A 15,273-nucleotide genomic window follows, 5' to 3' on the forward strand; every position below is an offset into this window, starting at 1 on the left:
TATATATATATATATATGTATATATACAGTATATATATGTGTGTGTGTGTGTGTGTATGTATGTACAGTGGGGGAAATATTTATTTGATCTCCTGCTGATTTTGTAAGTTTGCCCACTTACAAAGAAATGAAGGGTCTGTAATTTTTATGGTAGGTTTATTTTAACGGATAGAGACAGACTATCAACCAAAAAATCCAGAATTAAAAAACACATTATTTAAAGGTTAGAAATTGATTTGCATTTCAGTGAGTGAAATATCTGGCTCCCACAGACTGGTTATGTGCTCATGTGGAAGACAGATTAGTCCTGTCACTTTAAGAAGTTACTCCTAATGTCAGCTTGTTAGGTGTATAAGACACCTGTCAACAAAAGCTGTATCTTCCATTCCAACCTTTCCCACCACCATGAGCAAGACCAAAGAGCTGTCAAAGCATGTCAGAGACAAGATTGTAGATCTGCACAAGGCATTTCTAACCTTTATATAATGTTTTTTTCTGGATTTTTGGGTTGGTATTCTGTCTCTATACTTTAAAATAAACCATAAAAATGATAGACCCTTAATTTCTTTGTAAGTGGGCAAACTTACAAAACCAGCAGGGGATCAAATACATATTTCCCCCACTGTATATATGTATGTATATGTGTGTGTTTGTAAAATGGCACAGTTTTTTAAATATCTGAAAGTACACTCAACATCAGTCAGTCAAGCATTATAATATGGTAATCAATATTATTTAATGATAGAACTTTAGTAATTAGAATTAAAACTTGATAACCTGATTTGCTGAAATCAGAAGAGGGACGATGATAGGTGAGCGCCAGCCAATGAGATCGCCGTTTGCGCATTAGTTCCGCCCACTACCGAAAAACCCGGCAGTTCTTAAAAGCTGAAGAATTCCAAAAGAATTTAGTTATTTTGACAGGAAAATACAACAAAGAATATCGTTTACATGTAGCGCGTCAATTCTCTCTCTCTCTTCCTCTCTCTCCCTCACTCTCTCTCTCTCTCTCTCTCTCTCCGTGTGTGTGAGACAAAGCGACGGCGAGTCGTGCGCCTTCACAGTGGAGTTCACGGTACGTCAAATACAGGTGCGTTGCACATCCATTCAGATGAACTGAAAAACAGCACAGATCGCTTGACGGAGAGTGAAACTCTGAAGCGGTCAGTGAAAGTAAATCTGTGCTTAACTTATACTTAGCCTCCAACTCACACACTGGCGAGTAAAATCTGAGAATTTATTAGCCATTGGCTAATATTAGACATCATTTAGTCGCCCAGAGTGAAGATTTAGTCGCATATGCATAAAAAATATGCATATGCCAAAAACAAAGTAATACGGCCCTTAGACCTACAGTTCTTACATTTATTTGACTGACTTTGAGAAAGACATTGTGTGTGTGAATTACCAGTGTTTAATTACTTCAGTAACAGTCATGTTATCACATTGTTGCTGAAAAATATAGCTTTCAGTAGCAAAACTGAATTTTATTTATAATTTCGCAGGGCAGCAGCTCAGTTTTTTCCCTATATAAAGTTTTCACCTCAATAAAAGAAGCTGTGAGTTTGTGCAAGCTTCGTAATGCGACATTAAGAAAATATTTCTTTGTGGATAAATGTGTTGCCCTCACCTTGTGATTAGATGATAACTTATCTAACACAAATTTTTACAGCATGTAATATGCTCTACTATATAAAAAAATGATGGCAAACCAAATCTTATAATACAGATACCATATTTAAAAAACACTTTATGTCTGTTGATTTATAGGTTTTTACAGTAAAATTGGATTCTGGGCTAATCAGTTGATAAAGTTCTGCTATTTTGGACTGTGGTTATCAAGGACTTGTATAATGCGTATGTACTCTAGCAAAGTCTTCCGGGTTTGTAAAACAGAGAGCATGTGTATTTTTCTGGCTGAAGAACAGATGTGATGAGATAATGAAGAGGAGAGGGTTATGCGCAAAAACACGCCAACACTTTTGTCCCTCTTTATCAGAATATTCAGTCGGAGAAAGAAGCGCTGAAGGAGGGGAGAGAGAAGACGCCGAAGTACCAGCGCACAGAAGACGGCTTTATCAGAATAGGTGATATATAAACATACACTGCACCTGCTGTGAAGTACATACTAAATATAGCAGCATGATTCAGCCCATAAACAACACGCTCTGGCCTAATAACATAAAGCTGTTTGTTTTTTTTTCTCAGAATATTTGATGCACAGATTCACTGGTTATGAATGACTGTTGTCAGCGTGATGTGTTGGACTTTTTTCTCTGATGCTATAGTTAAACACCTGTCTTATTTCACCATCTTTAACCCATTTTGTGATATAAATTATATAGAATTGATGCAATATCATATGGCCCTATTAAAACAGCCTCCACAGTGACATTCTCCTGAGAGAGCGCCAGTGCCGCCCACTTCTGAAGCCGTTACATGAGAAAGTACACAAGGAGAATTCAGATATTTGTGTGAATCATTCACTGCTTTCTGTCATTCTCTCTTACTTTGAGCTCGCGCTCCAAATCCAATGGGAAAATACAATAAAAACTGTATTTTGAAATGTCTAAGTCTTTTTGCGGGTGCCGTATCTCGTCTGTTTTCTCTCTCACTCTCTCATATAGAGGGTTTTCTCATTATTATGTATGGATGTGTGTCTGATTGCTGTGCCTCAGGGTTTATTGAAGGCCGTCGCTGATGACAGAGCGTTAGATATCCCCTCAGTCATTAATATACTGAGTATAATCCAGAAAAATGCTTTTGAGCACTGCAGGAACATGGACGAGCAGAAAATGTGTATAAATCATTCAAAATATTTATCATTTTGTCCTGCTCTCCTGTAGGTTGGTTTATTAAATGTGCTTTGTGTGTAGTTTGATGAGGCATTTCACACAAAAACATGAATTACAGTACTTGCTCACAATGAGAGTAATAACCTATTAATGGTACACTCTAAAAAATGCTGGGTTAAACACAACCCAGCGCTGGGTAAAATATGGACAAACCCAGCGATTGGGTTGTTTTCAACCAACAGTTGTGTTAAATGTTTAACCCAACCGCTGGGTCAAAACAACCCAATCGCTGGGTTTGTCCATATTTTACCCAGCGCTGGGTTGTATTTGACCCAGCATGTTTTTCTACTGAATGAATTAAAATGTGAAGATTTGGCTGGATCAGCCTCAGCCTTCTACTCCCCACATCTCAAAAGACTTATGCGAGTGTGTGTGAAGAGCTTGTGAACTGAAGATGTAACGTCCAGCCTCTGACCGTGTGTGTTGATGTCGTCCCTCAGGGAAGTTTGACAACGGGATCGTGGAGGGGGAGGTGGACGCTTCCTTCGGCCCGCTGGAGGCTCTGCGGCTCTCAGTCCTGACTGACTCTCCTGTGTGGGTCATTCTCAGCGAGGTACGGCACAACACAACCGTTCACCATCTGTTCCTCACTCAGATGGACTTACACCTAGCAGCCAACCTACATACTGTGTGTGTGTGTGTGTGTGTGTGTACATATACATATACATATACATATACATATATATATATATATTGTCCCCATTGAGATTTGATGTGTTTTCAAAGTGTTCGTTTAATTTTTCTGAGCAGTGTATATATATATACAGTGCCGTGAAAAGGTTTTTGCCCCCTTCCTGTTTTTTTAATTTTTTGCATATTTGTCACACTTAAAAGATTCAGATCATCAAACCAATTTTAATATTACGCAAAGATAATGCAAGTAAATACAAAATGCATGCATTAAATGATAATTTCATTTATTAAGGGAAAAAAGCTGTCCAAACCTGCCCGGCCCTACGTGAAAAATTATTTGCCCCCCCCTCTTAAATCATGAAAGAACTGTGATTAACCACATCATTTTAGAAAGCTGAGTTAAATTTCACTAGCCACACGCAGGCCTGATTACTGCCAGACCTGTTGAATCAAGAAATCACTTAAATAGAACCTGCCTGACAAAGTGAAGCATGCTTAAAGAGCAACACATCATGCCGCGATCTAAAGAAATTCAAGAACAGATGAGAAACAAAATAGTTGACATGTATCAGCCTGGAAAGGGTTATGAAGCCATTTCTAAGGCTTTGGGACTCCAGCGAACCACGGTCAGAGCCATTATCCACAAATGGAGAAAACTTGGAACAGTGGTGAACCTTCCCAGGAGTGGCCAGCCTACCAAAATTACTCCAAGAGCGCAACGACGACTCATCCAGGAGGTCATAAAAGAACCCAGAACAACATCTAAAGAACTGCAGGCCTCACTTGCCTCAATTTTTGACCCATACAATGTATTTTTGGCTATTGCTACAAATATACCCCAGCGACTTAAGACTGGTTTTGTGGTCCAGGGTCACATATATGCCTATATATATAAAATATAATTATTTTGTTGCTTATTTTACCAGATAATTTTGTAAAAAAAATATTTTCTAAAAAAAAGTAAACAAATATACACGAAACTGTATTTTAATTTATATTTTAATTTAATTTATTCCATGGTCCGTCTGAATACTGGATTCTGGAATACATTACCACATGATCCCTCAGAAATCATTCTAATATGCGGATTTGCTGCTTAAGAAACTTTTCTTGTCAATGTTGAAAACAGTTGTGCTGCTTTATATTTTTTGTGGAAACTGTAATATATATATACTGTGTGCATATACATTACTGTCCAAAAGTCTTCACCAAAAAAAAAAAAAGTTTTAAGCCAGTTATTTCTATCTGTCTACTTCTAAAACACTTGAAGAAACTTTCATGCGAAGCTACCTGAAGAACTATGTGCAAGTGTACCTAGGGAAAAAAGCGGTTTTAAATGCAAAGGGTGGTCACACCAAATGTTGATTTGATTTAGTTAATAGAAGTTAATTGATAAATAAAATCTATTTATAACATAGTTTTTGAAAACATCCTCACCTAAAACCTAAAACTTTTCACAGTACTGTAGCTTTGCAGTAAGGTTTCTTCAGGTGTCTTGGAGACGTTGGCCACAGTTCTTCTGGATTCAGTGTCTCTGTTTTTTTCTGATTCTTCATGTCATTCCAGACAGACTGGATGACTGTGAGATCTCGTCAGACTCCTTGTGCATACAAAAATCTCCCTGGATTATTACAGTTAATGGCATAATTAATGTTTGGAAATGCTGACACACTACAGCAAAAGATAGAAATTGCACAGTACTGTATAGAATAGTTTTTGTCATGTAATTTGCAAACAGATCATTACAGTTGAGAACCTTCTTGTCGGTTCCGCCTTTTCTCTCGACAGATTTTTATCAAGAAAGCCGAGTGACTGGTGTTCAACAACACCTCGTGACTTCACCGGGTCTCTGGTGCAGGATGGAGTTTGCTCAGCACCTCCACATGAGCTCTTCACACGAGTTTCTTTAGCGCCAACTGCTGGCTAAGAGCTGTTCTAGCAGGGTAGAGAACGCCAGGCCAGCGCTCCCTCAAAGACATACAGCTGGAGCTGTCAGATCTGCCCAGTAGCTGGCAGACGACTGATGATGCTGTATTTTGTAAACTGTATTTATATGTATATATGCCCATGGTTGAGTTTCTGTAATTACACTGGTCTGTTGTCAAGGGCTTCCTGAGCGGTCTCTCGCCCGTTTCACGATGCACTTTGACATTCAACAAATGCTGCTTTTGGAACGGAAGACTCTTCTTAATTTCCTACTCGAGATTCGATTTTCAAAGTTGAATTTGTGTTGTTAATTAGTTGACAAATGATTCTGTTTAGGCTACTCCAAATGGTGTGTATTTATTGTATTTATTATGATACATTAAGAGTACACACAGGCATACGGCCGTGCTAGATATGTGTTGGTTCGTGCACAGGCCTAGCGTGTGTTTCCAAAGTCAGTCCAAAAGATGCGTTATAATGAAAGAGTAACGTTTATTGTAACTAGAGTATGCTGCAAAACTCTTTCTTCTAAAAACTGAAATCGCTGGACTTTTCTTGATATAATTAAAATGAAATCAATCACGATAAACAAGGAAGGGAAATTCACCTTCTGAATTTTTTTTTTTACATTTTTTATGATAATTTTTTGCTTTCCAGTAACACACATTATTTCTTGCTATGTTGTTTTTCCTCTTCCTGCCTTAACGTGACACAGTAGCGTGCTGATGTGGCCGCATTTTACAATAGAGCCAGTAGAGTAAACAGAATCAGATCATAGACCAAAAACCTGCCAGAGACATGTACAACTGTGGCTTGAAATCTGTATAGCTATGTATTTAGTATTTAGATGCTCGGTTTGCTCTCTGATGATAGAAATAATTCATATTTATCATACGCTACACAAATTTGTCAAGGGTTCTAATATTTTTTTCATGCCTTGTATCATAATACAACACTGATGGTTATAGCTAAACTGAGCGATCAGCACATTTGACAAGATCTTGAGCTAGAGCCAAGTAATCTTCAAAGAAAGAAAAAGAGAAGGGTTGTGCAGTAAGATAACACCATCTGGCCTACAACAACGCTGATGTTGGTTTAGAGGAGAGTCACTTCCCCCGCACAGGTCGAGGAGAAATACAGCGCCATCAACTTTCACTATCCCTTCATTGTTTTCTCTTGATTAGCCCAAATGAACTCAAATGAAAATGTAATGCTCCTGTCAAACAGTTTGAATAAAGACAAAGTCCAAACTTGACTTGTTTATATATTGTTATGAAGACGTGGTTGCAAAGTATTGTTTTTATACTATCTTCAAAGTTGTGAGCATGATTATAAATCCAAAAATCAAAAGATATATAATTCTACTATGTTCCACTTTTCTGGCAGCTTTGTATTTCTAAGAATATATGTGACCCTGGAGCACAAAAGCAGTCTTAAGTCGCTGGGGTATATTTGTAGCAATAGCCAAAAATACATTGTATGGGTCAAAATTATTGATTTTTCTTTTATGCCATAAAACATTAAAAATACATTGTATGGGTCAAAATTATTGATCTTTCTTTTATGCCATAAAACATTAGGATATTAAGTAAAGATCATGTTTCATGAAGATATTTTGTAAATGTCCTACAGTAAATATATCAAAACCTAATTTTTGATTAGTAATATGCATTGCTAAGAACTTCATTTGGACAACTTTAAAGGCGATTTTCTCAATATTTTGATTTTTTTTGCACCCCAGATTCCAGATTTTCACATAGTTGTATGTCGGCCAAATATTGTCCTATCATAACAAACCATACATCAATAGAAAGCTTATTTATTCAGCTTTCAGATTATGTATAAATCTCAATTTCGAAAAATGTACCCTTATGACTGGTTTTGTGGTCCAGGGTCACAAATATATATATTTATAACAAGTGCCTTTGACTTTACCCACCCAATTTCTGATGACAATATTTGCCATGTTTTTATAATATTCAGTTCTATCCAGTGAATAAATACATCAATCTTCAGCATTATTTATGAGGTCAAGAAGACCCCTTGGGGGTGTCTTTATAAGCCAGTTTTATAGTAAGAAGGTTAACGAGTTAACCAGTCCTTGTCAGCTAATGTAAATGAGATGATGCCCATCTGAAAAACAAACAAGATCAGAGACTTTTAGGGTGTGCCCTAATCACGAAATCCTGGAATTTAGTTTCACTGGCATGACTATAACCAGCAATAAAGTCTGTGAAGTCTAGTCACAAATTCACACAATAAAGGATGTGAAACTTACATTTAAATTAAATGGGCAAATCAGCTTGAAGGAGAACAGATGGAAATATATGGTGTGTGCTGCCACACAAGGACCCTTAAAGGGATGAAGTTTCTACATCATTTACTCACTGTATGACACCAAAACTGTTTGATTACCAATGTTCTTCTGAATTTTCATTTTTGGGTGAACCGTCGCTTTAACAACGAAGAAAACATTGTTTGCCTTTGAAGTTAATGCTAGGATAATGTCTGTTATTATACGTTATATATGTGTAGCCTACTACAACATTACGTTGTGTCACAGTTCATAATGCTTCTAAATTTAACCAAATGTGCCGTTATGTTTGTTTTTATGGTGATTTTGTACTAAACCTAAGGTAGCTTGGTATTAGACACCACCAAGACAGTATTATTCTACAAATCTAATTCTATTATTTTCAAACATTTAAACGGAAGCCTGCATGACAACAATTTTCGTCAAATGTTTGTTCAAAATTTGTACTGCTATAAAATCGAAAATAAATTTGCCATGTGGACAAATTGTTGCTACATAAAAAGCTATTTGACTGTTTCCCAAGTATCCTTCATCTTTCACTTCCACTGTGATGTGTCCAATAAGCGTCTTTTTCCCTGTCCTCGACGGCCAATCAGCGGTGTCCACGAGGTGCAGGTCGGAGGCGGAGACCTCAGTCCACGACAGACGTAAAATCTGCCCAATCACCATCTCGCAATGTCTAAGAGGCGTGTCTACGCCGAGTACAGTAGCCAATCGGATGCGCGTGGAAGGCGGAGCCTCTGTTTCTGGATTCTTCGTTCACAGCCACACGTGACGCGCTGGAGTCGCAGGCGGAGTGCTGGATCAGCGAGCACGGGTGAGTACACTAAACCTGCAAATATGAGCTTTACTACACCTGTGTGCCTTTCAGTTCATGTGCAGTATTTTTTGCCGATGTGTTATTGTAAGAGAGCAGGATTATATGGTTCAGCTCGAGTGTTAAACTGAGAATATGTGCGTAGTTGGTCAGTTAGCTGCTTGAGCTAAGCTAACTGATACAGGTGTCATGTCAATAAAATCAGCCGTATAATCAAAACTTATCACAGAAACCTGCTTCACGTTATCGATCGTGGGATTTTCTTGTCAACGGATTGAGATGAAAGCTGAAGTGCGGTTTGTGTGGTCTTATCTAATGTTGAGCTGCTGAGAGATTTGCGAATTAATTCATTAATGAATGAAGTTAGTCAAACATGCGGCGACTGATTTACTTTAAGTTGCTCTGACCTCTGCACATTAAAATGATTATATACACATATGTAAGGTTTAATTAATTTTTCATGAACGTTATTCACTTGTGTTTAAAATATACATTTGTTAGTTAGATGTACGATTTCGTAGGTGTTTCTAATATTAAATATATACGTTAGCATGTAGATATGCGCTTAGCATGATGTTTATCTCGAACGCAATGAGCAAATATCACTCAACCTAATCTTTTGCTTTCAGTTTGAGTTCATAAATGGTGGTTTGTGGAATGGCATGGCTGTGTGGGGTATACAAGTTCATGCGGAAAAGCCAAACCGGCTGAACTAGAGCCGCACATGTCAGCTGAACCGTCATTTCCGCCCTTTAAGAGGAAAGGTAGAGGTCACGCGAGAGATACTCTGACATTTGCATGGGCTAGAAACTGAAATGAAGTTTGGTCCGATTAAAACCAAAGAACACTTGGGATAAGACTTCGTATTTGCTCATATATTAACAGAATCATGCAGCTCATCTCAGCAAGAGAGTAGTTAACATGTAACTACATGTTTTCGGATTCTGGCACTTTGAATGTAGAGCTGAACTTTGACCTTTATGTTTACCCAAAAGATCACTTTCCTGGTGGCAACTCTTGTCAAGGAGTTTAACACTTCCCTAACACTGTTATTCAAGTTCCTTGTCGTTGATATCTATGAACTAGGTCATTTGAATAATATAGCAGTTTTATCTATTCGCTTTTATGGCCTGTATCCTGCTCCGAGGCATTGAGTCACACTTCACTGGTGCACTCTGGGAAGGTTGTGTGTAGAAGGTCTGTGGTACCTTCCCCCATCGTCTCAAGCCCAGATCTGTGGCACTCGAGCGTAAAGAGGCTTAACCATGTGTTCTGGAAGTGTATGCATTCACTATTGTGTGCTGAATTGAACAGACCCCCGGTTAGGCCATGCTGGGACCTCCATCATGTGGCTTAATCACATATAAGTCTGACATAACGAGCGCCTGCTCTGGACAATCATTTAACCAGCGCTTTGAGTTGTACAAATATAACATGCAGTCATCCGGTTGTTATTGCAGAATACACTGCAGTATGATGATCAAGTCTTGTATCAGCCTGAAGATGTTTATGAAGCACAGCCAACTGGCTTGACTGTACATGGCTGGTATTGTGACGATAATTATTCAAGTTATTCTGAAATGTTGTGATGGATCATTTTTGTTGTTGTTTATCTAAATATGTTTTTTATTAACACCTTGAAACACCTTCTTTGCAAGAACCAGCTATGACATTTTGAGTAAAAATTACAAGGTGCATGCATGAATGAATAAAAGAATAAAACTGTGCACGGATGAATTGTCACAATGACTTCTATAACATACATCTAGAAAATAGTGAATTTTCATTTCATGCCAAAAGGAAAATATTTTAACACACAAAAAAAAAACTTTTTGGGTTTAATGATGTAAACGAATCATTCAGAGTTCAGCTGATAGATTGATTTGAATTGATTCACTTAGAAAGTTTTAACTCGTTAAATGAAATTAATTATGCGTACCGACAGCAGCATTTACCGCAGAAGTTATCTTTTTTTCTGGTTCTTATACTTGCGGGTCGGAGGGAAAAGGACTGATAGTGAAACTAGTTTAATGACAGGATCTTGAGAAATCTTAATAGCCATATGAAACCATTGTGATATTCACAGTGTTGCTTTTACTTTATATTGCTAGCAAAATCATATTTCATTATATATTGTGCATAATCAGTTTATTACCTATTACATCATAATATTTTGTCATGTGAAAAGAAAGAGCCATGAAACTATAGCACAGCTCTGTAGGAAAGTGTTTTTTTACAGTCTGTCAGTCATTATGCAAAGCTGCCTGACCACAGGACGCTGCAGTGACCAGAGAAGACTGGCTGATCGGAGCTGTTGATATGGGTCTGTGGGCTTCATCAGCGGCTGCTGTGGCGGCTCCAATGGATCAGTCGTATTTAATCAGCAGAGCCAGATCTCTGCTCAAACTGGATTTGAAGCAGCTCACTGTCCGTTAGCACTGCAGTGTTGAATGCCTTCCTCTTTCAGTCCCAATTGTTTGTTTTATAGGGGGCAGGATGGAGTCAGAACTAATGAATCTGCTGTGTCCAAACAGGAACCGCTAGACCCCTTCTAATGATCCTTCGTGGAAATAATCAGTCTGTTCTGTAGAGATGCCTTTCAGTCTAATTAATGGGCTGATATTGGCCGATAACTCTGTCTGCTTGGACGATTAAGAGAAGTGTTAGTTCCCACTTGTGTTTGTAATGCTTCTAAATCACTTACACACTCACTCACAAACACACAATATTATTCTTAGAACTAATGTGAATTTTGAGTAAATGTTGTGTGAAAATAATGTCCATTTAGTTAGTCTCAGTCCAAAAATCTGGGACCTTCAAAATTGAGGATTAAAAAAAGAAAATGAATGACGTCAAATTAAGAAAAAATAATCAGCTGTTTGCTTTTATTTCTAGTAGTTTCTATTTCTAGTGTCTTTTTAGAAAGAAAACTGCATTTGACATTGATCCATTCAAATAACATGTTGGTCTGAAAGCACGCTGTTGCTAAAACAGTGTTTCAGTCTTTCAAGAAGGGGAAACGGTGAGTTTTACTATTAGTATTGATTAACCTGTTTTTTCTTTTCACAACTGCACAAATGATCCTACTGTTCCCCTGATTTGTATTTTTTTTTACTTTTTATTTTTTAAATATTTTTTTAATCAAGCAGTGATCTTCAGCAATCTTTAGGAAGTGTTGCATGAGTCGGTGGGTCTCTGCTAAATGCTCTGTTTAATTTTGCTGATGTCTTGCGTTGGTTTAGCTCAGATGCTGATTAGCTTTAATAGTGCTGATGATGGAGTGCTGGCGTTGTGTGTGTTGTCTGTAATCGCTCTACCCCCACAGATGATCATTAGTTCACTGAGCAACAGATGGGTCAGGAGTGTATCCTGTGACCCCCAACCCCACTACAATACAAACACACACACACACACACACACACAAACATGTTCCACACTGTGTAGCCTCAGGGATCCTCAACTCTAGTGTCCTGCTCCTAAAGATCAGCCTCGAGTGAATTTCTCTCTCAGTTCAGTGAGATTTGATAACACACGCTCTTATATTTTTTTCTGTAATCTCAATCTTAGCTTGAGTTGGTCTGACTCTGATCTCAGTGCAGTACTAAGTTGATTTGTTTGTGTTTTTAGTTTAGAACTGCTCAGTAGTGGTTGATCTGGGTGATTAATGGCAGATATCTCAAGAGCAGGGTGGCAGATGTCTGATATAACACTATTAGATGGGGTACTATGCCCTCAGGGATGAGATGTCCTCTTCACCTTTAAATGTCTTCTTGACCGTAGACAAATAAATCTAATCTAACCACATTTACTGAATGCTTATGCTGTAATTAATCTTGTCTTGGTCATATTTATCTAAACTTCAGTATTTGTGAAATTTATTTTATGTTCATATATGAGCAACAGTTTTTTTTTTTATCTATTGTCAGTGGTTAACTGTTTGTTAATGTAGAATTATTGGACATATTAATTTAGATGGTAACAAATTGGTAAATATTGCAGTGGAAAGTAAAAGTTAGGTTTTTTTTAACCACCCTGGTTCAGGTGGGTATGAGATGCCTATATGGTCTGATTTAGGGCTGGGCAAAAAAAAAAGATTTTCGATTAATCGTGATTTTTAAATGACGTTGATTCGATATCAATTCTCAAAAGCCGCGAATCAATCTTTTCCGGTATTGATTTCAGCAAACATTTAACACAAAATCTGTTTAACATGAATCTTATCATTAGTCTTCTCCACTAGATGTCACCCTCTTATTTACCTTGTGTGATGTTACAACGGAAAGCCTGTCATTCATCCAGTGCTTATCATGGCGGAGATACTGTTGACAAGAACCAAGAATAAAGCAGTATGCTTGATTTGCAATGCTCAGTAAAATGCTATAGTATTACTACAGATCTGCGGAAGCATTTGACATCACGCATAAGGCGCCTTAACTTCCGCAATGAATGAATGGCGGTTGACGCAGAGATGTGTTTTCAGCTTCTGCCGTCTCACTAGCCTATATGGCGACATGAACACACGAATATCATCTCCAGCTGCTCTGAGAGTCACTTCATTAGCATTTTACCATTTAATTTGAGAAAACTACCATTATATCACATACACAGCAGCTGCAAAATATCACATGCACAGCAGCTGCAAGTTCTTCACGGCAACCCGTCAAAATAAAGGTTTGGTTTAACGTGAAGAAACTGTGACAGGAATATACTACTATTGTGCAGTCTTACGACTCAATGTACCAACAATACTACTATGGTTACAATGGTTTAAGTATAGTAACCATGGTTTTTTGGTTTTATTTGTAGTAAAACCATAGTTAATTTTCGTAAGGGAATTAGTTTTTTTTTTTAATCACAAAAATCACAATTCCATTATTATCCTCAAACCGTGTGCAGCCCAAGTTTGTGGTTTGTTTGTGAGGTTGGTCATGTCTTGTAGTTTGTGTGTACTCCAGTGAAAGTGGTTTTGTTTTGTTTTAGCTGCCGTGGTGATGTGTTGTTATCAGACGCTGTTGGCACCGCTGCTTCAGTCGCACTAATCCTGAGTGTGTTAAGCTCATTAGCACAACAGTCTGTGGGGTACACCGTCTGCGTGTGTTCAAACATGACTGTGTTGCCCATTTAAGGTTTTTTGCAGTGTTTATTGATACCTCTGAGGAATGATCTGACAGCGCTGTAAAGCTCCGCTCTTGAAGCGAATGACAGTAATCACACGCTTACGCTGAAGAAAGCAAGCAAGGGCTTGTGGGTCTTGTAATGGAGTGAAATTGAGGTGGTCAATTGAGTATTTATATTTGCTTCTGTTAACTCACTCCAAATGATACTTAAGTTGAAATTATGCTTCTGGTGAATATAGAGGGCAAATGCTTGGTTTTATCCACCACAAAACAGGTTTGATGGTAAATTGCTGTTTTTTTTTAGAGGAGTGCGTGTTTGCACATGTTGATATAGGTGTGTGTGTGTGTGTGTGTGTGTGTGTAATCTCATTGGGGTAAATCTTATTAAAGAAAAGGGGCTGATGCTGCAGAACTCTGCCTTTCTGCCATCGCTGAGCGACCGGAGTCATGGGGACCCTGAGATGGCAACATGTCCACTGCCGTCTGCAGCTACAGGCCACTGTTTACATCAGCCTCTGCACCCGTCTGCCAGCGCTGCGCACTAGTGTTGGGCGATATGCTCAGTTGTCATATCGTTCTATCGTCAGCCTGTGAGATCACCGATACACGATATTATCGTGCTGATTTATTGCCGGAAAGTGCACCAACTCCAGCGTTAGGCTAAAATCAGCCTAATGTTTTTAATATGACTGAAATTGTATTTAACATGAAAACAGTTTAATAGAAACAGTATAACTTACTAATTATAATGCTTACATTTCCTCAGTTATTCAAACAGCAGATGCAGAAAACGAGCAAAGAACATTTACATTATCAAAGAGCATCATAACTGACCTCAGTCTAGTGCGAGTATATGCACTTTGAAAAACACTCCCGTTATAATCAGTGAAGCCATCTACACTGTATGATGAATAAATCTCTTACACTTACGTCGCACGTACATCTGCCCTTTGTTTATGATGAGAGATGTGAGATGACGCAGGGCTGGGAGTTCTTATAGCCTAGATTTCACGATTCCATTCCTTTTTATTCTTGATCTTGATTTAATATATTTGAAAATACATCAGATCAAATGTGTTGGTTTTTCTGTGAACTATACAAGAGCCCTGTCAGTTGGTACCTTACTGTAATAGGCCTAATAAAGGGTGTGTTCACACTTGAAGTTCGGTTCATTTGGTTAATTTGGTCCGGACCAAAAAGGAAAATGATACATTTGGTCCTGGTCCGCTTAGCGTTCACATTGCCATTTTTGACAGCAAACCTAAAGACACCGAACCTAAAGGCATAGTGATACGTTCACGACCTGATTGGTCGACTTGAAGGGCGTATATATTAGAGCCCGACCGATAATCGTTTTGCCGATATTATCGGCCGATATGAGCCTGTTGCCGATATATCGGTATCGGCGAATATGCCGCCGATATGAAATTTTTTTTTACAGAACATATAACGCAGATAAAATGCTTGAAATGGTGTAATTACTTAGTTTGTTCAGCAGAGCGTGCTCTATTGTTTGCTACTGGCGACCTGGATGAAATGCTTTTGAAGCTTAGTCTATGGAAAACCACTGAAACTTTGAACGGCCATATCTCCGTAACGGCGCGGCGAATC

General features: G+C 38.2%; 2 protein-coding genes across 3 annotated transcripts in view; both read left to right on the forward strand.

Annotated features, from left to right (window-relative positions):
• The window catches only part of LOC107745197 (alpha-1,3-mannosyl-glycoprotein 4-beta-N-acetylglucosaminyltransferase B), a 143,960-nt gene extending 138,410 nt beyond the window's left edge, over window positions 1–5,550 (forward strand). The window contains exons 13-15 of the mRNA XM_016559393.1: window positions 2,000–2,087; window positions 3,296–3,408; window positions 5,277–5,550. Coding sequence (XP_016414879.1) covers window positions 2,000–2,087; window positions 3,296–3,408; window positions 5,277–5,300 — 225 coding nt within the window. The 3' untranslated portion in view covers window positions 5,301–5,550. The remainder of the gene's footprint in view (window positions 1–1,999; window positions 2,088–3,295; window positions 3,409–5,276) is intronic.
• A 2,900-nt stretch (window positions 5,551–8,450) lies between these two features.
• The window catches only part of LOC107746060 (calnexin-like), a 45,129-nt gene continuing 38,306 nt past the window's right edge, over window positions 8,451–15,273 (forward strand). For both annotated transcript variants that reach the window (XM_016561212.1, XM_016560483.1), the window contains exon 1: window positions 8,451–8,545. The gene's annotated coding sequence lies outside the window, so the exon portion shown is untranslated. The remainder of the gene's footprint in view (window positions 8,546–15,273) is intronic.

This window comes from Sinocyclocheilus rhinocerous, unplaced genomic scaffold (assembly GCF_001515625.1).
Source record: "Sinocyclocheilus rhinocerous isolate Xijiao unplaced genomic scaffold, SAMN03320098_v1.1 scaffold2326, whole genome shotgun sequence".
In the NCBI taxonomy this organism is placed as follows: Eukaryota; Metazoa; Chordata; class Actinopteri; order Cypriniformes; family Cyprinidae; genus Sinocyclocheilus; species Sinocyclocheilus rhinocerous.